This window comes from Montipora capricornis, chromosome 10, assembly GCF_036669925.1.
Source record: "Montipora capricornis isolate CH-2021 chromosome 10, ASM3666992v2, whole genome shotgun sequence".
Lineage (NCBI taxonomy): Eukaryota > Metazoa > Cnidaria > Anthozoa > Scleractinia > Acroporidae > Montipora > Montipora capricornis.
Genome location: NC_090892.1, coordinates 52,382,828 through 52,407,827, shown reverse-complemented (window position 1 = coordinate 52,407,827; position 25,000 = coordinate 52,382,828). Strand labels below are relative to the sequence as shown.

The following is a 25,000-nucleotide window of genomic DNA, read 5'->3' as shown; positions in this document are numbered from 1 at the left end:
CAAGGTTAAGCATAACACATTGATCTAAGACTCTCATTTCTTTTCAAGGGGGTTCAATTATTTGGCTAAAGTATAGAATACAGTCCAATTATTTTCATTCAGTAGTTCAGTGAGTTAGTTGTTTGTTCTGCGTCATTGACACGAGCTAGTAGTTTGCAGAAACGTGATAGCAACCATGTTTTTCCTTGCTCTGATGTGCCTCCCCGCTGTGCTCGCGGCAGCTGCCGGCGAAGTAAACAGGTAAGATTCTTCTTCTTGAACGGTTTTAAAGCAAATGAACGCATAAATTGTTTAACAATTGCATGAAAAGGACCTATGGTGGTGCAGCACGTTGTTCGCAAAATGCATGTCAGCCCAGAAGCCAATGTTTCTCGCTCCCCTTTTATTTGTTATTCTTCAGAGACTGGAATGCTGTATTTCAATACCACACAATTCAGTGCCTTCTGATTTTCTGTAGCACGTACCACAGGCAAGCCAGTGTATGCTTCACAGAAGCATCTCGTTAACCAAAAAATGGACACCAAATTAAATCAAGCGAAACATAAAAGTATTAAGCTTATATAGGATAGTTTGAATAAAACGGCAAAATTATACAAAAAGGTGGCAGGGATAGATAAATTTTGTCTGTTGTTTGTAACTTAAAATATGTATGCTTAGCTTCACAGATACGATTTTTAGCGAAGCTTAGAGATGTGTTGTTTAATTAAAAATAATTTCCATGTCATCGTTAAATTGTATCATTGTATGTACGTAGCGAGTATATTATTGGCCAGTAATTTTAAAACTACTTAAAATCAACTGCATGGCCGTAGCATAACCCATTTAATTTGACTTGTATTGCACTCTCACTAATTTGGAGCAATTGTAGAATTTGGAACCGTGTAGGGCTGTCACAAGGAAATTAGGTGGAGTGACACAATAATATTAATGGCAGCTTTTGTGGTTTCAGCAATATGTGTATGTAATAGGACTACATGCTGTCCAATTTGGAAATAATTGGATGAGAAATATTCCGAGGAATTTTTTGAATCCAGTTATTTCCAAATTGGACAAGCATGTAGTCCTGTTACCTATTAATTATATAGCATCCAAAGAACGTCGTCAAGCTCTTGTTCAGGAATCTCCTCAAGCTTTCCCACTTCGCATTGCTCAGCACGCCACAGGTCAAACACTTTAACCCAATTTTTTGTACTTCTTTGAGTATTCTTGTTCTGATTATTCTCCCTCATCTCGAGTAAATCAGTAGCATCTATCTCTGGAAACCAGCTAGCTCAAGACTACAATTGAAACACTGAATCGTCAAAAAGGTGGAGATAAAAGTCGGGAAATTCTGCCATTATCAACACAAAACAAAACCCTGCGAGCAATGATCGCTCGCTGACGTTTGAAAGCAGTGGTAATAGCTGCAACCTGATTAGCCAATATTCGGTTCATTTATTTATCTTGACATTTGATTGGTTGATGGAAAGTATCCAGATGTTCCTCAAATTGGACGGTTTGTTCAAAGCTGAAGGAAACGTTCCAGCAAAATCTATCCAATATATTTTAAATTTGGACAGTTGGCAAAAATTAAGAAAAAATAGATCTGTTGGCCATATTGGATTTTGATGCAGCTATATAATTAGTAACTTAATGGACCTGTGAATTCCTGCAGCATATGCAATTAATTAAACCCTCACCTCTGCCTCCTAAGTGGCCGATGTGCAGCCAAAAATGTAACTAAAAAAGATCAAATTTAAGGAGGGCTGTCTTTTAGAAACTTTGGAGTAACTGCAGAATATCCGGTCACTGTGGAGTTCCTGTAGCGGCATTGTTGGAAAAACGAGGCATATAACAATGCAGTCACTTAACTCATATATGTATGCAGATTAGTGGCCGGGTGTTCTACAGTTTAAGCTAAATTTCGTCCCTTTGACCTATGGCTCCCATGAGTTAAATCGTCTGGCATTAGACCACGTAAAACCTACAGACATGTCACTCTTAAGAGGGAATTCATGCATTTTTGAGTGGATATACAGTGTAGACATTTTTGATCCCTTCACTTTTGGGCCGACTCCTTAAATGACAACTAAAATCAACAGATTTCACTTTTGGGAATGAATGGGGGTAATAGTGATCAATGATTCAAACAACTGAAGTGAATAATAATGTTATTGTAACAATTAGGTTATGAACCTCAGCCATACAACGGAATGTGAAATAGGTAAAAAAGGATTAATGTAGAGATAAAGAAATTTGAGAAATGACTATTTGAAGGGGTTCATAGCAACCGTTTGGTAGTTAAGAACCACCCCCCTTATAAGGACGGTGAATAACAGAAACAAGCACTGGTCACATCATGATTTGCAAACGTGGCGTAAAACCATGCATAACCAATGCCAATTTAATTTCCTTAAAGTCCCTGTTACGCTAATTTTTTTCATTTTTTTAAACTTTTCGTTTAAATATTTCTAGTGTCTGGAGTGAAGTACTTCAACAGGGATCGCGTTAACGCAGAAATCGTGCATTTTTACGCAAATAAAATCCAAAAAATGCATGATCGAAATTTTAATGCGTCCCAGGACGCAAGGCACTGACTAAAATAACTCGCACAACTTTGATTTGTCTGTATATTCTGTTGTTTGTAAAACTGTTGGAGCAATCTGTGATCATAATTGAAGTTCTAAGGAATGGGGTTTAAAACATCTAAAAAGGTTCAAACTAAATTTTTGACCGCCTTCTGCGGTCTTCTTCAGAGGAATGTACTCTGCAAGTCACTGAATGCAAATATATAGCAAAAGACGTCACTGTTCGTTGCTCCTAGGGGAGGAAACCAATGCTGCATAAACCCTTGGAAAGGGTGCTCTTTCATTAACAGAGTTCTTCTCCAGGAATGAATGTAACGGCTCTAGAAAAAGCCTTTGTCGGCCGGTCCTATGCATATGCGTTAATATTAATATTCCAAGTTGGTTACTCTCTTTTTCTCATAATTTAAAACATATTCTTTTTCTTGGAGAGGGTCACCAAGATTTTGGGACCCCCAAAAAATGCTTGGGACCCCAATTTGGCCGAACATGCGGGTCCCAGGACCCAGATTGAAAAATCCTAGTGCCATCCCTGTTCAAAAAGTTTTCTCTCATAGTGTATCCATGCATAATTTTAGCGGGTCCTTGATTTTTGGCAGATCAAGATGGGTCTTGGTAACTTGGTAAATGTCAAGAAGTCAAGAATGTAATAGGCCACTTGCACTAAGAGGTCACGTGACCATTGCTTCCTTTAAACAAAGAGCTGGAATCTTGCTGATGCAAAAAATTGACAGAGCACATAAAAATTAGCTTACACCCGAAATTTGAGAGGAAACGCATTTAAGGAAGATATTTTATGGCACTTTGATTTTTCAACAAAGCAGTATGATTTGTATTGGCCGCCATGTTGGAGGGCATACTCTTGCCCTCCAATATGGCGGCCAAAACTACTTTTTGCTTATATCTTGTTAAACGTTTAATAGTTACGCTCAGATGTGCTGTAAACGTTAGCACATAATTTTTTCAACATCCTCCTTGAAGTTTAAGTGCAAAGCTTGTGTTCAGAAAGAAGTAATTCATAATTTTAAAAATCACATTTCGGTCACGTGACCAGCGAGGAACTTACTCATTTTAAGAAAATGGTGCGGGTATGAAAAACCAAATCACTATTATTATCTTTAAGATATGACCCACTAATCGTTTTTCGAAGGCAAAATCATATAGCTTTCATTTTCATGAAAACTATGTCACATGACCTCTTAGTGCAAATGGCCTATTCCATTTTGAATTGTCCGAACATTAACTATCGTCCACCATTTCTATGAAGACTTCTATTCTTACACTTTTGCACATTTCTTTCTGAAAAAATGGGATCAAGTCTCTTCTTTGACGTTATTAGTTACAGGGGCCTAACTGGCTCGGCCAAAATTTTTTTGCGTCTTTAGAAATCAAACGCCTGCTAAAATGCGTGGATACACTAAGAGGGAAATTTTTTTGAAGTACTACACCCCCAGACACTACAAATATTTAAACAAAAAGTTAAAAAAAAACAGGGGAAAAATAAGCATCATACTGATAGGGACTTTTTAATTGTCTTATAAACATTATCATAATTTAAAACTAAGGAGAGTAAATTAAGACAAACTAGTTTGAAAAATTTTTAACCAAGGAAACATTTTAACTACAACACATCTGATAATTAATGCATTGACTCCTGGGGGTTCCCTATTAACTTCTTACTAACCGAGCGCGAGGGCCATACTGGGGAATATTGGCCCGAGGTCGTGGCAGTACGGACCGAGCGCAGAGAGGTCTGTACAAAAACGACCGAGGGCCAATATTCCCCAGTACGGCTCGAGCTAGCTCGGTTAGTAAGTAGTTTATTATATGGCTTTTTTAAATTACCTTTTGCTTTGTTTTTGCAAGCCCGTAATCAGCCCAGGGGCATTACAGGAGAATAATGCCCTACAATTCAGTCACAATTAGCCAATCAGAGTGCACATTATATTGGCTACAAACACAAGCCATATAATGACAAATAAAAATTGTCTGGAGTTAGACACAGTAAAATACTACATGACTGTAAGTATGGCGGGTTTAGGGGTGAATGGGTACTATGGTCAAAAAATCACTTTCATTTTTCTTCTTCAGATTTTTAAAGTGTGTTTGCTTTGTAATTCACCTTTGACATCCTTTTCTCATCTATGCAGCTCTCTCAAGTTACGTGTAGTAGTGGCAGACCATTATAAAATAGGACAATTCCAATAAACAGGCATCTTTTTGAAATCATGGCTTAAAACTTGGGTCACTTAGTGTTTAGTTTTAACATAGTTTTAAATTACTTGTACAGTACAAAGAAAAAGAGGAAATTATTGATTTTTTGGTTATATTTATGCTGTAGCACTTTAAGAATAAACCATTTCCTCTGGGTATGGTTTGATTAAACTTGAAAATGTCTATTCACCAGTGGTTTTTTATCAAGTCATCCTTAATAAAAGCCGTACCGCCTTTCCCTTATGTCTAGGATTATATGCAAAGAGACGAGAACTCGATTCAGACAAATTTAAATGCCATGAAATGTCTTCTTAAGTTGAAGCATCCCCTATTTGTAAGTCTAAATATTTAAACAACAAAGTTAGCTAGTTTAAAAAATGAGCAGCAGTGTTTTATCGTGGTTTTAAAACACTACATGTAGGCGTAGTCAAGTGCTTTGGACCCAATGAAATAACATTCCACAATAACATTCCATATAAAGAGTACTAACAAGGAGTGTTTTGTATAGGTAATCACATGATTTCAAGTGCGATTTGAAAAAAATAAGCATGAGTAAATTTTTTCAAAGACGACCCAAATTGCATGTACGTGAGTGCAATTTATAGTCTTTGAAAAAAATCATGTGATTACTTATTAATAATATACCTGAAAAAAATTGAGATGGTTAAAGCAGAAGAATCGCTGGCGTATCACACAATCTGGGAAAAATTGCGCCATTAATTGTTCCATTCAGGGCACACGCTTGATTAATTGAAGACAAAAGATTTGATTGGTTCTGACCAAACCTATTGTTTATTAGCCAAATAATCCAGAATTTTGATGTGTAATTTGCACTTTTTGCACTGGTGTATTACACTTTTTCCACTGTGTTACACTTGAACTACACTGCTCTCAGCCAATCAGAATTGAGTACTTTTTTCATGTATATTATTACTCAGGATATAAAGCTCATACACATGATGTTTTACTACCAAAATCACTCAACTGTTTGCACCCGGAAAAAAATGATCCATCGCATTTGAATTTCAACTTGCTCATGTGACCATTTGGAGTGTCCCAATTTGTGACGTGTCATTGTTGATGTGAGCGAGGCCGTGGGAAAATAAAGAAACACACCTCGATGTATGTGAATGAAGAGCTTTCCACCATTTGGAAATGATATGTGGTCATTTATGGTTGAGCAGAGGGCGAGATTTTTGAACAGAGTTCTTCCCGGGACGTTTTAGAGATATAGGATTAAAGTACAAAATAAGTGGTCTTACAGTTTCACACGTATGGAAGATGTTTTATCCGGCCTTCGATGTTTCACAACGACCGATAAGAACAAACGAGAAGATATGTCAAATGTTTTCTTTTACATTTATTTGCAACATTACTGTACTTGAAATCGTTTTGATTACTAAATGAGATTTTACTGCCCCATCAGGAACATGACCATACTAAAAGGGGCTATTTATGTGGCGTTAGTTATCTTCGTGTTCTTTGAAGTCGGTCGTTCAAGGTCATAAAATCAATGGTCTTGTTGTAAATAAAATGAGGACATAAAGACTTTGTTCCTAGATCTCAGTTAATAACGTACACCTGCATTGGCCAAATCTGTTAAAGCCTCATTCATACTGTTAAAGAGCATGTTTAATGCCTACCTGCTCATAGTAGAAACTGGCTACTTTAATAATAACGAGTCTAGCTATAAAAGCCTCAGTTTGCCGTCCAAGGTTCACTTGGCAGTTTGTTTTCTATAGTAAACCAACTAGCTGTTTGCATTTGTTAAAGTTTTTTCCCCTCCCTCCCTCCCTTTGGAGATGGGTTGGGTTTATCGCCCTGCCTTCATTAAAATTGGGTCTCTCCTGCGAGGTGCGGTTAAGTCTGCGCAGCGACTTCCCCCAAACTTGTTGGCTCGTTTGCCTTTGTACATTGCTTGCTAACCAATACTCTTGTCCGATCCAGCACATGCTGTTTACCAATCAGCTTGTACTGCTGGGGAGATAAGTGAGGTTGTTCTTTATCAGGCAATCTGGAAGTCGCATAGGCTAACCAGTCGCAAGGCAGTGTTCCCCTCAAAAAATGCCAATACTTCTGTTGTTTCGTTCTATTGCACCTTATGTTATGTGTTAAAAGCTAACTATGTTAATACCAAGGAACAGTGACATTAAATGAAAATATTAACTGTTTCTTATTTTGTTCTCTACGACTGACATTATGATAATTAAATTCCCGCTATGTTGACAATTCATATAATTTTTCGCAGAGACTTTGTCAACCGAAACAACAACAAGGGATAAAAACTCAACTTATCATTGGAGTGAGACTTCAGTATCTATTCCCGCATACTGGTGTTTTAAACCATACAATTTTGCTTTACGAGCATGAAATTTGAAACAACAAAGCATTACGTGTTTACATTGAACTGCCTCACAAGCGTGTGACATTCTTATTTTCTTGGCTAAGCGCGCAAGTCTTTACACTACCTCAAAGTATCCAGCCTTGCCATGTAAGTTACCGAAGGTCTGCTTTTATCAGCAGTTGCACTAAATCTAGTTTTGGCTCTTCCAGCTTTTTCGGTTGACCCTTTAATAGCTGTGAGACGATGGAAGTAATTTTCGGTTGCATGTTTGACAAAACTCGTCCTCCATATTTTAGAAACTGTAAGACCACTCATTTCGTACTTTAATCCATGTCTCTAAAACTTCCCTGGTAGAACTCTGTTGAAACATCTCCCCTCCGCTCAACCATCAGTGACTACACACCATTTCCAAAGGGTGAAACGTTCTTCATACACATTCCTCTCAAGCCGCGGTTTGTTTCTTTTATATTTTCCCACAGCCTCCCTCACATCAAGAATGACACGTCACAAATAGGGGCGCTCCAAATGGTCACATGAGCAAGTCGAAATTCAAATGCGATCGCTCTTTTTTTTCGGGGTGCAAACAGTTTAGTGATTTCAGTAGTATCGGTGTTTCGATAGGCTGTTAGGCTCATGAATTATTAATGACTTTTTAACAAAAAATTATTGTGAAGCGGTTAGGCTCATGTATTGTTCATTTCTAAACACAATCTGATAAATTAAAAGTTGATTTGTTGTAATTTACAGGACACATGCTGACACTAATGAAGTTGGCATGCATCTCCTTACTTGCACTTCTAGAGAAACAAGATCTGTTAGTTCTCTGTTGAGTTCTCAATTTGATTTTCTCTGAGTGCTCTGGTTTTCCAGCTCCCTCATCAAACTTGACTCTCAGCTAATGACATCTGGCTATTGTATTAGAATAATTATCAGAAATGCTAGATCTTTTGTAGAGATTTTGTCCCATTGTACTATACACTTACGTCCTGTTGGCATCATAAAAACATAGTCTTTTTTATCTTGCAGCGCCTACTTTATAATGGCACCTAGTGTGTTTAGGCCTGGACATTCATTTACTCTGTGGGTGACACTGAGCAGTATGATCCCAGCACCAATGCAAATAAATTGGGGCATATTCGACTCCACAAAGAAACTTCTGATTTTAAGCCAGAGTGATAATTTTACGGCTGGTAAGAGTCTGCAGGTGTTTTTTTTGTGTTTATAATCTTATCAGAAACATGAAAGTGGGAGGTCATTAAAAAAATGTTATTATGTATGTTTGCTTTGTCACGTTTGCCAATGTAAATAATAATAATAATAATAATAAGTATCATAATTATTATTATTATTATTTATTATAAACAACATCGTCGCTCTTTGGAGGTTGGGTGCCCGAAACATCCTGGAGCTTCCACTATTGGCAGCCAGCTCCAAGGTGGAGACTGCACCGATGGCTGGCAAAACCTGACAACCCAGCCATGAGCCCCCACGCCCCCGAAAAGGACAGGCACCCGTCACACTGATAGACAGTGGAAAGCTGAGGGTGGGGAGGCGGGGGGGAACAAAACCGCTAAACGCTCCACACACAATGCTCCTACTTCCCGCCACACTGATAAATAAGCGATAAAGCCCAAAGCACGAGGTATTCCACGCATGCGCCAGTATACTAAAACCACCGACCAATTGGCTGCAGTCGCTCCTAGTTGTTTACTTGGTTAAACTTCGTTTAACCTCATTTATTATTGACTTAACAGGTAAATAAAATCTCGCTTTGATGATCCATACGATGTTTTTGAAATTCATTTTTAATCAAGACATGTTTCGGATGAAACATCATCCATCGTCAGTTGTACAATGAGAAATAAACTAAAGTTGAGCAATAAATAGTGTAACAAAGTGAGATATGACATGAATAATTAAGGATGAAGGCGAGAACAGAACAACCACGAAACAAAACAGAAAAAACCAAACTATTTAAGCTAAGAAACGAAACTAATTAGTATGTTAGGATGCTGGCTGTTGACATATAACTAAAGAAAGATAAAGCATCCTGCTCGGTATTAAACAAAGCAAAGGTGTCGTCCTAACATCAAGTTTACTATAGAGAAGGAAGAAAACCACAAGCTCCCCTTCTTAGATGTGCTTTTAGATAAACATAGTAATCAGGGAATTATTACCTCGGTTTTCCACAAGAAGACCTACACCGGTCTTCTCACTAATTATTACAGCTTTGTACCTTTTAGTTACAAATTAGGACTAGTATGCACTCTGGTTGACCAAGTATTTAAAATTAATAATACTTGGACTGGTTTTCACTTGAACATATATATATAAGCAACCTTACCAAAACATTAAGGAAGAATTTGTTTCCTTCTAGCGTTATCGAGAATGTTGTTAGAAAATTTCTCAACAATTACTTTACCTCCGATTCCTCTCAGAGTGTTGCTCGGAAGGACAACTGTTTGTATTTTAAATTACCGTACATCGGTTTTTTTCCCATCATAACACAATGCAGAATTAAGAAATTAGTCAACGCATTTTGCAGCGACATGGAAATTAAGTTGGTGTTCACCCCGTTTAAAATCAGGACTTGGTTTGGGGCGAAGGATCCTATCCCTGCAGGTTTACGATCGCGACTCATTTACAAGTTTTCATGTGCAGGCTGTAATGCCTGTTATATTGTTGAAACCAATAGACACTTCGCCACTCGCATCCGTGAACATCTCGCCTCCGACAAACATTCCCACATCTTTAAGCACCTGAAAGGTTTTGAAAATTGTCGCTCCCGGTGTTCAGAAGACTGTTTTAAAATCCTCGACTCTGCCTCCACACGTTTCCAATTTAAAATTAAAGAAGCCATATGCATATCCTTTGGGAGCAGCCATCTTTAAATTCCCAAGTCAAACATCTTAATTTATCCCTTTCATACTAATTAGTTTCGTTTCTTAGCTCGCAATGTAAATAGTTTGGTTTTTTCTGTTTTGTTTTGTGGTTGTTCTGTTCTCGCCTTCATCCTTAATTACATGTATTCATGTTATATCTCACTTTGTTACACTATTTATTGCTCAACTTTAGTTTATTTCTCATTGTACAACTGACGATAGATGATGTTTCATCCGAAACATGTCTTGATTAAAATGAATTTCAAAAACATTGTATGGATCATCAAAGCGATATCTTACCGGTACTTCGTGCTGCTACGAAGTTTCGGTAAATAAAATCTACAGTTAAAAACCACAAAAGTTCCAAAAAACCCCAAAAAATGTTTTTTGTAGCAATTTGATTAAAATGAACTGTGTTGAATCAAGAGAAAATTAATGAGAGGACAGAGAGGGAGGCTCGGGGCGTTGGCTGGGATATGTCATGTCCACGAAAGTTATTTTTAGACGAGCGGGTCTGTCTTCCGAGACGTCCGCATGCAGTCATCGACAAACGTTAAGTCCACATCGTCCGCCATTACATGAAATCTTTGCTTTTCTTTCAAACATCAGACCGAGGTTGGCCTGCATGCGGACGTCTCGGAAGACAGACTTCCGCTAGAACAAAGACTTCCGCTCGTCTAAAAATAACTTTTGTGGACATGACATATCCCAAGGGCTGGACCGGGAGCCTCCCTCTCTGTCCCCTCATTTTCTCTTGGTTGAATCGAATGTGTGCATGGTATCATATTTATTTTAAACCAAGTTGTATAATATTCATTCATGGTCACAGCTGTTTTGAGTGTATTCCATATTATGTAATGTCTGTAGATAAGGTGCATAAATTGATACATGTAGCCTTTACATGTACTTGGTGACAATTTCTCCCTATCGTGTTTTGTCTATTTTTTTAGGAACCACCAGTGAAGTGACATTACAGGTACATGTAATCCATTATCAACACTTTGTTAGAAGGCTTTTTAGCCAATTTCCTTCAAAGTTCACAGCATTTCAGAGTTTTACATTATCTTGGTCTGTACGTGCTATCATTTTTCTATTTACTGTCATTTATGCTGTGGTTTTTTTCCCCGGGGGGAGGGGGGGGGGGTACTGCCATATTTGGGCTATATAGGTATGTGCCGCTGTGAAGGGTATGGTTTTCAAGCTCAAGAAGATTTTATCAGGACTAAGGAAACCAGAATTTCCCGCTCAAAAATATAAATAAATTGAGTCTGCAAAGTTTAAGTTTATGCAACTCAGCCTCAAAAGTGTTGATAAATGGCTATCATGAAACACTTCTGGATATTATTAACTGTCAAGTATCGGCATTCAGACGGAAATCGGTGGGAGTTTACTCTAGTATAGGGTAGCAAAATTCAGCTGAACTAGCTCTGGTACAGGCTAAGGGTTCCAGGGTCCCAGCAGCACATCCCCACCCAGAAATTCCTAAAGTACCCCCCCCCCCCCCCAGTTCAATTCCATAGTCCGAAGTCTAAAGTCCACATTACATGTACATGATCCAACAAGGAGGTCATAAATAATAATAATTATTAGTATCACCCAACTAGAAGACTAATGCAAATCATGCCTTTTTGATTGGCTACGCGCTACTAGAGGACTATTAGTAATAGTATTTGAGTAGCAAAAAGCGTGATGCTTTCTTTTGTTTTATTCCCAAATAAATATTTCCTCAACTTGCATTAATTTTTGTAGAGAGACAAGGGCCACGGGTCAATAGCCCATTTGGCTTCTCCTCATGGGCCATTGTCCCGTAGCCCACTCTAATTGTTAATTAGTATCACCCAACTAGTGGACTAATGCAAATCCTGCATTTTGATTGGCTACGCTACTAGAGGACTATTATTAATAGTCCTCGAGTAGCGGAAAGCGTGACGCTTTCTTTCGTTTTATTCCCAAATAAGCATTTCTCCAACTTGCATTTGCTATCTTTATTATTGCCTTTTCTGTCCGTAGTTGGGTGGTACTAAAACAATTAGACCCTTCGCCCTCAAGGGCCACGGGTCAATAGCCCATTCAGTTTCGCCTCATGGGCTATTGACCCGTAGCCTGCAAGGGCTACGGGTCTAATTGTTAATTATTATCCAACAAGGTTTAGTGTGATCGTGGAATTAAAGTTGTTCACATTTAACACTGAACATATGGCATTGATTCCAATCATTTGAAACCAGTAACCAGAATCTTTACAAGTTTCTACGATGATATTTAGAAATATAAATTTTTTTTAGCATTGCCAATGCCAGGAGACTTATAAAGTTATCTCGGTCAGATGTGTTATGAGCCATAAGATAACCGGATATTGCATGCACAAAAACTTGTTTCCGGTCACGCACACAATATTTAATAATCATAAGTTGCAATAAATTATTATACTTTTTTGTGTTAATTGGTATCTTTTGCATGTTTGTCATCAGATTCCACATGGCATGTTCTTCTCATCTGTTGTATACAAACTGTCTGTAAATTGCACTGGTGGTGTGGAGTTCTCGGAGTCGAGATATATCCGTTTTATGGAAAAAGGCTTTACAATATACATACAGACAGACAAAGCTGTGTATAAGCCAGGTCAAAATGGTAGGTTAACCTGTTAATTGACTCCTGGAACAACAGATTTTAGTCTGTCTAACGCCAGACAATTTTACTCGTCGACTGGGGCGTCCTAGGGTGTTTGAGGTGTCAATAGGTAATTAAAAGGAACTAGGAACGAAAAATGTAAGATTTGAAGTTAGAGTGAATTATATCCGATTCGGTCCCTTATTGTGTCAAATTGGGTCAGGATGATATAATTATATATCGGTTGCAGGTCATTTTGTTCCTTAGGTTAATAATATTTACAACTAGACTAGGTCAATTTTGTTTCAACCTTGGTCAACTTGTTTCAACCTAGATGAAGTTGTACAGAACAGGTACAAAACACAGGTCACAGGTCATTGTTTTACTAATAGAGAAAGTATCGTTATAAACATTAATTATAGCTGACCTTACGCCTAATTAGACCCAAACAAAAGTTTTTAGGCCTAATGCATGTTAGCATTAATTTTTGTGAAGGGGCACCATGGATAATTTTAATATGAAGTTGGCTGTATGCTCTGGTCCTATACCTTTGTAGAAGTGTTGAGTAGTTTATTAATGTTATTAGTTTATTAGGGAACCGTACTGGTGTAACCAGGGCTTGAAATTGTGACTCACTGGTCACCAATGCGACCAAAAATTGAGTGCTGGCGACTAGATTTTCACATTTTGTCTGATAACCCAGGATAAACAGTAGACAACTTTTGTATAATTTGAATCTTTATTATGATGAAATCGTTCGGAACTGGTTGCTAGAACACGACTCACCTTTCTTTCTCCATTAAAATCTTGTGTAAATACTGCAAGAAAATCGGTTTTTCACATTGTTAATAGTACAAATGTACTTCGATACTTGATCATTCGATCATTTACATTTTCACAATTATATTTCTGTATGTAATAAATCAGATGCAGTTTGTTGCTCACTCAGTACATTCTTAAAATTAAATTTGAAAAAGAAAATTATAATAGTGCTAGCATTTGTAAATGGTTATGGTGGTTTCTATATTGGTAAATCTGAATTTTGTACCTGTCCCAATTTAACCAAGGTTGAAACTGAAGCGCTATCCAACTTTAAGACGCAGGACGAAACTAAGTTAATCAACGACTGACATGTTTTATTCCTTCTCCCCCCAGTCCCTATTGCGCACGGCCTACATAGTCCAAAGTTCACGCTAACACAACATCTCCCCTTTTCAAGGTCACAAACAACTTTTTTTTAAAATCACAAACAACTTAAGGTTCTCATCTCAGACAGCAAACAAAAATAAGAAACGGCGACTAGATCTTGTCTGAGATTTAAAACGAACATATAATGAATCTGAATCATGCAAGTCCTAAACTCTCCTTCAACCTAAGCGAAGTCTAGGTCAGTCTCTATTGCCTTGTGGATATAAAGGTTGATGGAAGGGACTTCACAGGAGTTGGTGGCTTGTCTACAGACACAGGTTCCTTGCTGCTCGGCATCTCCGGTTTGTCTCCAGGAACTGGTGTGATGTGTGATCGATTCCGTCTCACTGTGCCTCTACCTGTCTCAACCATGTAGGATCTTGGTGTTTCTGCTGCACTGGCAACTGTTCCCGTAACTGTTCCTGCGGTGTTCCCGTCATTAATGTACACCTGGGTGCCGGGTTGTAGTGGCTCTAGTGGAACAGATCTGTGACGCTGGTTGAAGTTGGTCCTCAATTAGTCCTTGCTCTCTGCTTCTTTTTGACGCAACTTGTCGATGTCAGGCCAACTTGGGGCCAAATTTGTATGAAAAGTTGGAACGGTGGTCCCATGAGTAGCTCTGCTGGCGAGTGTCCACAAGCAAGTGGGGTAGATCTGTATGCTAACAGTCCCTTGGTTGGGTCTTTCTCTTTCTTCAGAAGAGACTTGGTAGTCTTCACTGCTCGTTCAACCTCGCCGTTTGCCTGTGGGAAGCGGGGACTACTTGTTGTATGTTTAAATCCCCAGTCCTTTGCTAATTGGGTAAATTCTGCTGATGCATACTGTGGACCGTTATCACTCCTGACTTCCTCTGGAATGCCGTGTCGTGCAAAGATCGCCTTGAGCGCTCTGATAACTTCAGACGATTTGGTTGTCTTATTCATTGCCGCTACCTCTACATAGCGAGAGAAATAATCAACCACTATCAAGTAAGTGATATGATCGAGTTCGAAGAGATCAGTTGCAGTCATTTGCCACGGACGCTCAGGGAAGGGTGTTGCCATGAGTGGTTCTGGCCTGATTACTCGGTGCCTTGCACAGATTTTACAGTTCTCCACCATATCTTGTATCTGACGACTTAAACCTGGCCACCAAACAGAACTTTTAGCTCGCTCTCTGCATTTAGTTATCCCTTGGTGTCCTTCATGTAGCTAACCTCAGGGATGACGGAATAACAATTCTTGATGATTTCAGCAGTACTCCTTGAACTACACTTAGCTCTCCTCTGTCTGACCAATATGGTTTCAGTGCGTCATGAAGATTAAACTTTTTCGGCCAGCCCTCAAGGCAATAATCTTTAATCTCCTTACAAATGGTGTCTTCATCTTGAGCCTCCTTACAAATGGTGTCTTCATCTTGAGCCTCCTTGATTTGTAGTAACTTGATGTCTGACACAGGGAGTAAGTCAAGTACACTGTCGAGATATATGTTCATCTCTTGTTCCTTTATGGTGGTCTCACACTCAGAACTGGTTGGCTGGATTCTAGAGAGTGCGTCAGCCACGTACATTTCCTTTCCAGGCACATGGATGACTTCTTTCAAGTGGAAACGCATGAGGCGCATCCGAAGACGCTGTATCCGAGGAGGGACGTCATTCAGTGCACGCTTTGTAAGGAGCGGCACCAGTGGCTTGTGGTCCGTTTCTGCAATGATGGATTTACCCACGATGTAGTCACTGCATCGCTCACATGCCCAGGTCAAGGCAAGGGCCTCTTTTTCGATTTGCACATATCTACACTCCACTGGGGTGAGTGCTCTGGATATGAATACCACTGGTCTCCAGCTTTCATCATCTTGCTTTTGAAGGAGGACCCCACCCAGTCCAAAAGATGATGCATCAGCAGAAATCTTTGTTTCTCTGTTGGGATCATATAATGCTAGGACTGGTGCGTTTGTTAAGCTAGACTTGATTTCTTGGAAGGCTTTCTCTTGTGGCGGTCCCCAAATCCACTGGCTCTCTTTCTGCATCAGGTCACGAAGAGGTTTTGTCTTATCAGCTAAGTGCTCTGCGAACTTACCCATATGGTTCACCATACCGAGGAATATGTGCACGTCATGAATGTTGCTTGGTGCTGGAAGGTTAACAATAGCTGTTATTTTGTCTGGATCTGCTTCAATTCCGTTAGCACTGACCACGTTTCCAAGAAACTTGATCTTTGGGGCACTAAAAATGCACTTGTCGATATTGAGTGTCACGCCTGCTGTGGACAGGCGGTCTAAAACTGCTTTCAATCTTCTGTCATGTATTTCCTGGGTAGGGCCATGACAAAGGACATCGTCAATGTTGCATTCAACTCCTTCCAATCCTTCAAGGATTCTACCCATGCACTTTTGGAATTTCTCGGAACCTGAGCTGATCCCATAGGGAAGAACGTTGAAGCAATACCGACCCCAAGGTGTAATGAAGGTGGTTAGTGGTCTTGAACTTTCTGACAACTTTATTTGCCAAAATCCAGAATTTGCATCCAGTTTCGTGAAGTACTTCATTCCTGCAAGCTTTCCTAGGGTGACGTCAACTACTCAATTACTGTATCCCACTTTGGATCTCACGGAGCAAACAATTATTACTCAACCATTCTACTGTCAGGTCACTAAACTGTATTCCCATCAAGAATCTTTAGGTCAGTGATACATGCATGTTGAGACCGTTTAATTTAACTTAATTCTTTGTTTGAAATTTAACCAAATTTACTCAGTTTGTATCTTGGATACATGTATATTATATGTTCGTCAGATAATCATTACTCTGTTTTTCTAAGAAAGAAGGCTAAAGTTCAAGATGCCATTTCACTGATAAAAGAGAAATAATAATAATTATTTTACCTGTATTTCTCATTTTGAGCCGCAATGCTGGTTTTTAATGTTATGATTTTAGTTTTGATGCGGATCTTTGGAGTACACCCTGACCTGAAAATTTACACTGGAAATGTGAGTTAATATTTAAAAACAAATAACGGACATTAATTTTCATCTTTTACTCAGCTGCAGTGATTTGTTATTCTGAAGTATACCATAATATTATGCTGTTTGTTGCTCATAATTTGGCTGTGACATTATTGTAAAGGATCGAAATCTGTGTTTATACAATCTGGAATAAAGTGAAAGTGTTAATGTTTAAAAGTTCACAACACGTACTGATCTTATGCCTTAAGCTGAGTCCAATACAGTGATTAAATTTTATAAACATTTAAAATGTCACAAAAGTAATTGATTTCCATGGTTGTTTGAAATGATTTTTCAAAGTTTTATTTTGTACATGTAGCACACATTTTTTTGGTTGATTAATTGTCAAGAAAAACTATAATAATTTTACTTCTATCAATATTACATGTACATTCAGTTACTGAACTTTCAGTCAGCAATGAAAGACCTTCATCTAGGCTTGAGTCATATATTGCACTTGAAAGGTTTTCTGGCTTTATTAAGCACTTATAGTTAATGTCACAAACATTATTGTTGAGTGTGCTATGAGATGAAAATCACAAACCAAAATGCTTGGACTGTTTGTTTGTAGCTACTGTTGGCCTGTGATCGTACTTGTAGGAAATGGTTAACTCTGCTGTAAATCATAAATACTTCTGTTTTATTTCTGCTTTTGTTTTTATCTTTAAATTTCTTTATTTTTTTCGCAGATGACTGTGGACATTTTGGTGAGCCATTAACTGTTTTGTTGCAACAGTTACTGTTTACATTATAAAAATATTCTTTTTTTAATGCTAATGAGCCTTTCTATCCTCACTACAACAAGCAAATTTCAAGAGAATACTTGAAGACAATAGGTCTAAAATAAATACAAAAGAATGTAAAAGTGGGTGTCCATTTGTGAACGTGGTCTATATTTTAGATTTCTAGAGGGCTCAGCAGCGGTTGCATTGACTGACATGTCACAAAGTGCTAAATGCACTTCTCATGTACTCATTTGTTAATTAATTAATTAATTAATTAATTAATTAATTGATAAAATGAACATTGATATGGATGCATCTGTTGTGGTTCAGATTTTTTCTTGTTTGAAAAATTTCAAACCTGTTCAACCAGCCAAATATAAGACTATTCCTCAGGGTATTACATGTAAATAGAGGGAGATACCATAAAGATTTGTGTACTTAAGCCTCACGCGTGTATATATGCTGCACCCCCCAACTTTCAAGCATGATTTTGGAAAAAATAAGAACTCCAAAAAAGTGCTCTTGTAAAAAAAGTTGGTCGTTTGTTCGCAGATTTTAATTAACAATAAACGTGACGAAATCTAATGTTGAGTATTTGCAGCAACATTTATAAGTTAATCAACTCTGAAAATACTTTTTAAAAGCTTTTTAATCAATTTCGCTATTCCCTGTGACTGACAACAGTAATGTTGTCTTCATTGCTGAAGCCCACAGTTGAAATGAAAGCGATAGAATTTGTGCGAAAAAAGCACATGAGAATGATGCAAAAGGTTTGCATGCTAACCACGCAGCCATTTATTGAGGGAAGTCTGGACATGGAAACGTTCGCTTTTGCATCTGCCTTGCATGGATATCATGTTCATCAAGACATATGGAAGCCATCAATCGGAGAAAAACTTGTTGCTAATCAAGAGTTTAACAACCCCATTGGCAAACATGCAGTGAAAGTAGTGAAGGACAATGAAACAGTCGGCCATTTGCCTCGAGAGTTCCCCTGAATAGCATGGTATTTCCTTGCACGTAGTAGAGAAAACAATGTTGAGGTGATTGGGTGTAGACGACATTGTAAGCAGCTGTGTGGAGGAATGGAGATTCCATGACAGTTAAGTTTAACTGCTCAAACAAAGTGCATGTGAAACACTTGAAAGAACTACTGGTGACCAAGATTTGGGTTTACAACTTGAAGATGCAAACAAACGGCTCCTTTAGGAGCCACCACTTCTACCAAAAGCAGTGATCAACAACAGGTTTCAATATGTTTGAGCTTTAGTTACTGAACCTGGTTTTGATATCAATTTGTGACCCCTACAAGCCAGTTTACTCCCTCGGAAAGCAATGGTCTCTTGTATAAGTCGCACCCACAATTTTTGGCCCAAAACCTAAGCAAAAAGGTGTGGCTTATTCATGACAATAGGTATAAAGTCAACTTATTAAAGCAAGGCCAGCAGTAAGCAGTTGAAACATCAAGTCTACAACCTAAGTGACTACATCATAAGACAAAAGATCATATTATTTTTATTAACTACCAAGATGACCAATAATAACCTATTTTATGATAACATTATTTCAGCTGATAGCTGATAGCTTTCCCTTCAACAGGATCCTAATGGAAATAAAATGGTTCACTGGGTTGATATTTGTGGCCAATCAGGTTTGTGGGAATTGTTCATCTTACATTGTAATTATCTAAGTTTTTTACTTGGTTGCCTTAGGAAATCCAGTCAGAATATGAGTAGAATTTGTCTGTTTTTTTTCCCTTGTCAGAAAATGGAAACCTGTCACTCCCCTACTAAGCATTGTCTTTGTTCTTAGAATCTTCTGCACATATTTTTGGTAGGTTTCAGGGGCTAGTTAGAAATGCATAGATTAAGGTTTTTGCGAGATATTTTTTGCTCGATTTTTCTACCTTTGTGGATTCATCTTGTTGTGTAAATATTAACTAATTTGCATACATGGGTTGACATTTGATAAGGGAGCAGTTTTCATAACGATGGCAGGAATTCTTGCTGTTTAGTTATTCTGGTGTGTGTTAATTGCTTGTTTGCATGCACGGAATAAAAAGGAAGGCTCTAACAGCAAATATTTTACATTTTTTGGCTGAAAGAGGTTTTTGTGATATTTTCTGTCTTCGTGGATTCGTAGTGTTTTGTAAATATTAGCTAATTTGCATACATGGATGATTTGCCTACTCCGAAATCATCAGGAGAGACATGCAGACAGACAGACAGAAATAGAGATTTTTCCTGGCATACTGCAGCATACAGGGATCGCAACCAAACACAGGAAGACCATCAAAATTAGTGTTGCTGCTCACCTGGTGGCTTGCAGCAGCAAGAAGCTACTTCAAAAATAGATGGTGTTTCATTTATGGACTGATAACTTGTTAGGGTGTTTAGCAATGAGAACAAAAATTTAATAGGAGGACAAACTTGCACCAAAGGCAACCCAGTTTAGGCTCACAGAGTGTCTAGTTTTATGTGAAATGAAATCAAAGTTGTACGGCATAATCATGTCCTAGTAGTACAAGTACATGTATGAAATTGCATACATAAGCAACAGTTAAATGGACACCAACTGGTGCCATCAAATATTGTAAAGCTCACATTAGGGCCGTTTATACAAGGGAAAATAATCCATGGCTTACATAAGACGTGAACACTCCGTTTAAATGGTACAAAATCGAAGTTCACGGCTTACTCCATCCACAGCTAGCTCAAGCCACGGCTTATCCTGGCCTGGGGATTTTGGGCTGTGCTTATCTTGGCTGCGGCTTACCTTGGACGTGAAAGACCTATAAATGTACCCAAGCGTTGTCCACAACTTGCTCAAGCCGTGAATGACTCCTGTGCATGCACTTGTTTTGTTATTGCAGCCCAGACTTCCTTTTTGCTCCTGTCCATTCGCCTGAGAAAGTGGCAAGCTAGCGTGAGCAATGAATCACGTATTACTATAGAAAAAAGATTCAGCATAAATTCGAATGTGAAGTGCCTTGGAAGAGAAACAGCTTCTCACTAATTGTAGTGGTATTGAAATTGCAAAGCAACTTGATAATTGCATCACTTCAGCCAGTGTAAATTCTGCAGCACACTGCCAGTGTTAGTTTACAACTTCACTGGATTGTTGCTGGATGACATGTGAAACTTTAGTTGAACAATTTTTTTTCGCTTGTTTGCTTACGCAAGCCATTTATCTTTTAATGTCGCAAATGTTGTTTACCCCAAAACGAGGCATCCAAATAAATTATGTCATCATTGCACCAGTTGGCTGGAACTTTGCCGCAAACCATTTATACGTCGAGCATTTTCCGTCTTATGTAAGCTGCACTTACATAAATGGCCCAGTTTGTGTCTTCTGTAAGCCACAGCCAGTCTAAGGCGCAGCTTATTTTCCATCACATAAACGGCCGTATTCTTACCAAGAACAATATGGCTACCAACTGATGAGGTCTGTAGACAAAACTACAGTTTTGCAGTAACGTATTCCCATGTGTGTTGGAAGGAAAGCAAGTTACATGTACTTTCTTTGCTCTGATAAACAATTTTTTAATGCTTAGGTGAAAAGGAGCCACATCATTTTCTGATAAGATTAAAGTTTCTGTTTTACTTCCCTTAAGAATTACGTTTGCAGTTTGTTTGCAATTCCAGACATTTAATCTCAGCCTCCCTTGTCCTTCTTTCCTAAGCTGTTAGGTTGTACTAGTTAGCAATGTGGGTTGTTATATATGTACCGGTATTTTAGTACATTGGTGACTGTTATCATAAAATAAATGCTTCCTAAAATTGCCTGTAATAAGAATTATTATAAAGTTCATTTTAAAGTGAAGCTATGATCTTCGCAGTTATGAGAGCAATTTTTGCAATTGCGTAGAGAAGCCTGAAAAATTCAGGCAATTGCAAAAATTGCTCTCATAACTGCGAAGATCATAGCTTCACTTGATTTCATATCCGCAGTTTATATATGAGTCATTTCATATACCATTTCATCATTAAGTCCATTTTTGTGACAAAAATGTGAATTTTTCTATTAAAATACAGGTGTTATCAAGAGGGAATTTCTCCTCTCCTCACAGCCAGTTGAAGGAAACTGGAAAATTGTTGTTTTGGCAGCGAAGGTAGAGAAATTGATTTATTACAGTTACATGTACATGCAGTATACAGTATATTGGCAAACAATTTGCATCTAATGATCCCAACATTTAAAGGACAATCCAGCCAATTGAAAAAAACTGTTCCCAGCTTCTGTTAAAATTCTTTGTAGATTGTAAAACATCAAGAAAGAAAATGCAATAGACTTACTTGAGTTTTTTTGTATTTTCAGGATCAAAAAGCAGAACAGATTTTTGAAGTAAAGCCCTATGGTATGACTTGTTCTTGCAACAATTTTAGCTTCTAGATAGAAATAATTATAAGTAATTTATTAAAAGTTAAATAAAAGAAGGGTCTACAGTAATACTACGTTTTATGGAGCACAATTTGCTTGTGTTAATTTTCATGACTGTCGTATACAGCTCCTATATTTTTCCACAAGAAAAACCTCTACCACCAAACATGGCCTTTTTCATTTGAGCATCAAAAGCTACATCATGGTGTAATTCATTACCTCCAAATATTTTGAGGTTTTAGACAGGTGTATTTCTCTGTGGTTGGCCAACCAATGAGTCCTTTTCTGTGCTGGGTACATTGACTGACAACCAGGTTACATTTTGTACACTCAACAGGGAAGGATTTTTTCCATGCCGGAGAGTTTTCTCAAGGAAAGTTAATAGGAGCTCCAGTCTGCTGCAAAACATGTTAATAGCTAGCTGTCAGGGTAGAATGTTGTCTTAGCGACAAAAACAGTTTTGTTTAGGTGCACATTCAAGAGGATGTTTCACATTGCATACCTGTAATTATGTTTTATTTCATTATAGTTTCACTGCCTTTCTGTCAAGACTGTGTTTATGAACTCTTATAATTTTAAACAATAAATCTAACAAATTTGCAATGCAGTCTGGCCTGTTGGACAGGGTTAACTGTATAAGTGACCATCTGGAAATACCTTGTGTGGTTTGGAGGGAGTCAGGTAACAACAAACATGACTAGCTGTACTGTAGTGTTGATTGTATGTGTTCTGCACCTCTGTGTAGTAAGTGGGCTGAGTTTCAGTTGATCTCAACCGAACCTGAGGGTTTCTCTCTCAGCTTAAATTACATGCATGGACTGTAGATTGGCTGTTGAAGAAACCTTAGTTTCCCTCTCGGCTGGATCTTGTCAAGCTGTGGCCTTCCTACATTGTACATATAATATAATTCAGTCCTTAAGACTACAACATGGGTGATTAGCAGCAGTTTGCAACTAAAGAGAAGCTTGTCTAATGATTTTTGGCATGTTGAGCTTTTGTTTCCAGTGATTTAACACTTATTCACGAATACTGATGTTTATTCTGAATAAGTGTTCATCATAAGAAACAAACTAAAAGACATTATAGTACAATAAATGACAGTACAGTGATGTTCAAAAAACAAAATAAGAGATCATTGATACAATTGAATTAATAAGCAAAGAGATTTATGAATAACGATGAAGCGATGTTGCATACAACCTTAATTTCATACTCATACAACTTAAGTCTTAAATTCATATGTACAATGTATAAGTGATTAAGTTAAAAGAACGATAACACAATTACAAGGCACTAAATTTACTTAAACCAAAGTAGTGCAAAAGTTCTTACCTTGGTGCTGCCGCAATCACCAGAACAAAGAAAAACCTGATGAGCTTCGATCATTTCATATTAAAATTAAATCTCAGATTACTGATGAAATTTTTAATTGTGTCAACTGAACTTACAAAATACTTTAAGCTAACAGCGTGAAAAAACAATGTCCCCATTTAACCCTTTCAGCCCCGATAGTGCCAAATGGCACTTATAGATTTTACTCTGTCTAACGCCAGACGATTTTACTCGTCAATGGGGAACCCCTCGGGGCTTAAAGGGTTAAGAGCTTTAAAGCTCGCCATTTGTTGGTGAGTGGCTCTCCAGAAGGTTAGTGCGCTCACAACAAAATTTGTACAATTAAATGGTAGCTTTTAGGTAGCTTAAAAGATTAAAACAAATCCAAAGAACTTGTGATAAAGAATAACAAAAATAATATTGTAAACTATATCAACGGGTTTAAAGCCACTTAAATGACAAAGAAGCACTTAATGGCATGGGCAATGTACCAATTTGTGATGCTTGAAGTTGCTCACAAAGTCTACCGGTAAATGACTACCGAGCTCTTTCTTTTTTTGCGATCTTTTTTTTAATTTAAATCTTTTTCCATCCTGCAGAAGGTCACGACCTTGAAGCATTTAACTCTGATTCAGAGCTGGGGATTTTTGAGTTTGAAAATTTTCTTATTTGAATGTAATGTAGCTCGTGCATCTTCCCGCGGCTGCAGCTTCAAATCTTATTTTTGTCCATATTTGAGCATAAAATTGGTGTCCTAAAATTCCCAGCTTTGTTCCAAGGAGAAGAGTTGCAAGGTACATGCTTCAAGGTCACATGCTTCTGCATCCTGTCAATCCTTACAAGTTTTAGCTGCTGGCAATGAAAAGTCACAACAAAAACAGTTGTGAAATTGTGTCATTTTCGATACAGGTAACGGAAAAAAACATGGCATTCGGTAGTAGCCATTCTTAATTATAGACATTTTTCAAAATAATTATTACTGTATGAGTCTTTAAAGGTAATTAAGGGCTAACAAAGTGTGACAGTGTGTCTTTGAAGAAAATAGTAAGAGATAATTAAATCAACAAAGAACTGTCTAATTCTTTTTTATTCTTTGGTAAATGAGTGATGTCAACTAATTGGCCGACTTATTACCTTCTGCAGTGCTTCCAAAGTTTGAAGTGAAAGTTGAGCTTCCAGCCTACATGACTGAAAAGGAGCAACGTCTGTTTGGAAGTGTGAATGCCAGGTTATCATCTCTTTTATTTACGTGTTCATCCATATTCTTAAATTTAGTAACTTTTACATGTATCAAGCTACAGTTACCTTCTCATATTTTCTTGGATAAAAAAATTTCATCTGCATCATACTTCCCCCCCCTTCCTCCTCCCTTGGATTGGTGTCAATTAGCTTATCATATAATGTTCTTTGTATTCTGTAACATTATTCTCATTAATTTTCAATGCATGCCAATCATGGGAATTTCATCATTATCTAATGGAATTGTCTAAAATTAATGTAAAAGCAAGTTTTTTCGTAGTTAAGCTCCGTAGAATGCTGGCAATATTTCCCTTATTCAGAGATACCAACCTTTGGAGATTTAAAATCTGGAGTTTTTTTTTCATCTAGACCCAATCCCACCCCCCCCCCCCCCCCAAAAGATCAACCAGCCCACTACCCCCTGCCCCCAAAAAACTGTACCCACCCACCCCGTGTAGCCCAGCTGCTCCTTCAGAATACAAGAAAAATCATAGCTTAAATGGGAAATTTGTGGGATCCAAACCACAATGATGTTGGTTATAT

General features: G+C 37.9%; 1 protein-coding gene across 2 annotated transcripts in view; it reads left to right on the top strand.

Moving 5' to 3' along the window:
- The window catches only part of LOC138021338 (CD109 antigen-like), a 65,630-nt gene that overhangs the window by 71 nt on the left and 40,559 nt on the right, over window positions 1-25,000 (top strand). The window contains exons 1-10 of one of the 2 annotated variants that reach the window (XM_068868184.1): window positions 41-240; window positions 8,149-8,312; window positions 10,955-10,980; window positions 12,473-12,632; window positions 16,714-16,766; window positions 17,471-17,488; window positions 19,106-19,157; window positions 21,541-21,617; window positions 21,824-21,863; window positions 24,362-24,446. In XM_068868184.1, coding sequence (XP_068724285.1) covers window positions 176-240; window positions 8,149-8,312; window positions 10,955-10,980; window positions 12,473-12,632; window positions 16,714-16,766; window positions 17,471-17,488; window positions 19,106-19,157; window positions 21,541-21,617; window positions 21,824-21,863; window positions 24,362-24,446 — 740 coding nt within the window. In that variant the 5' untranslated portion in view covers window positions 41-175. Of the gene's footprint in view, window positions 241-8,148; window positions 8,313-10,954; window positions 10,981-12,472; window positions 12,633-16,713; window positions 16,771-17,470; window positions 17,489-19,083; window positions 19,158-21,540; window positions 21,618-21,823; window positions 21,864-24,361; window positions 24,447-25,000 lie in introns of both variants that reach the window. The other variant, XM_068868185.1, reaches the window with a different exon arrangement.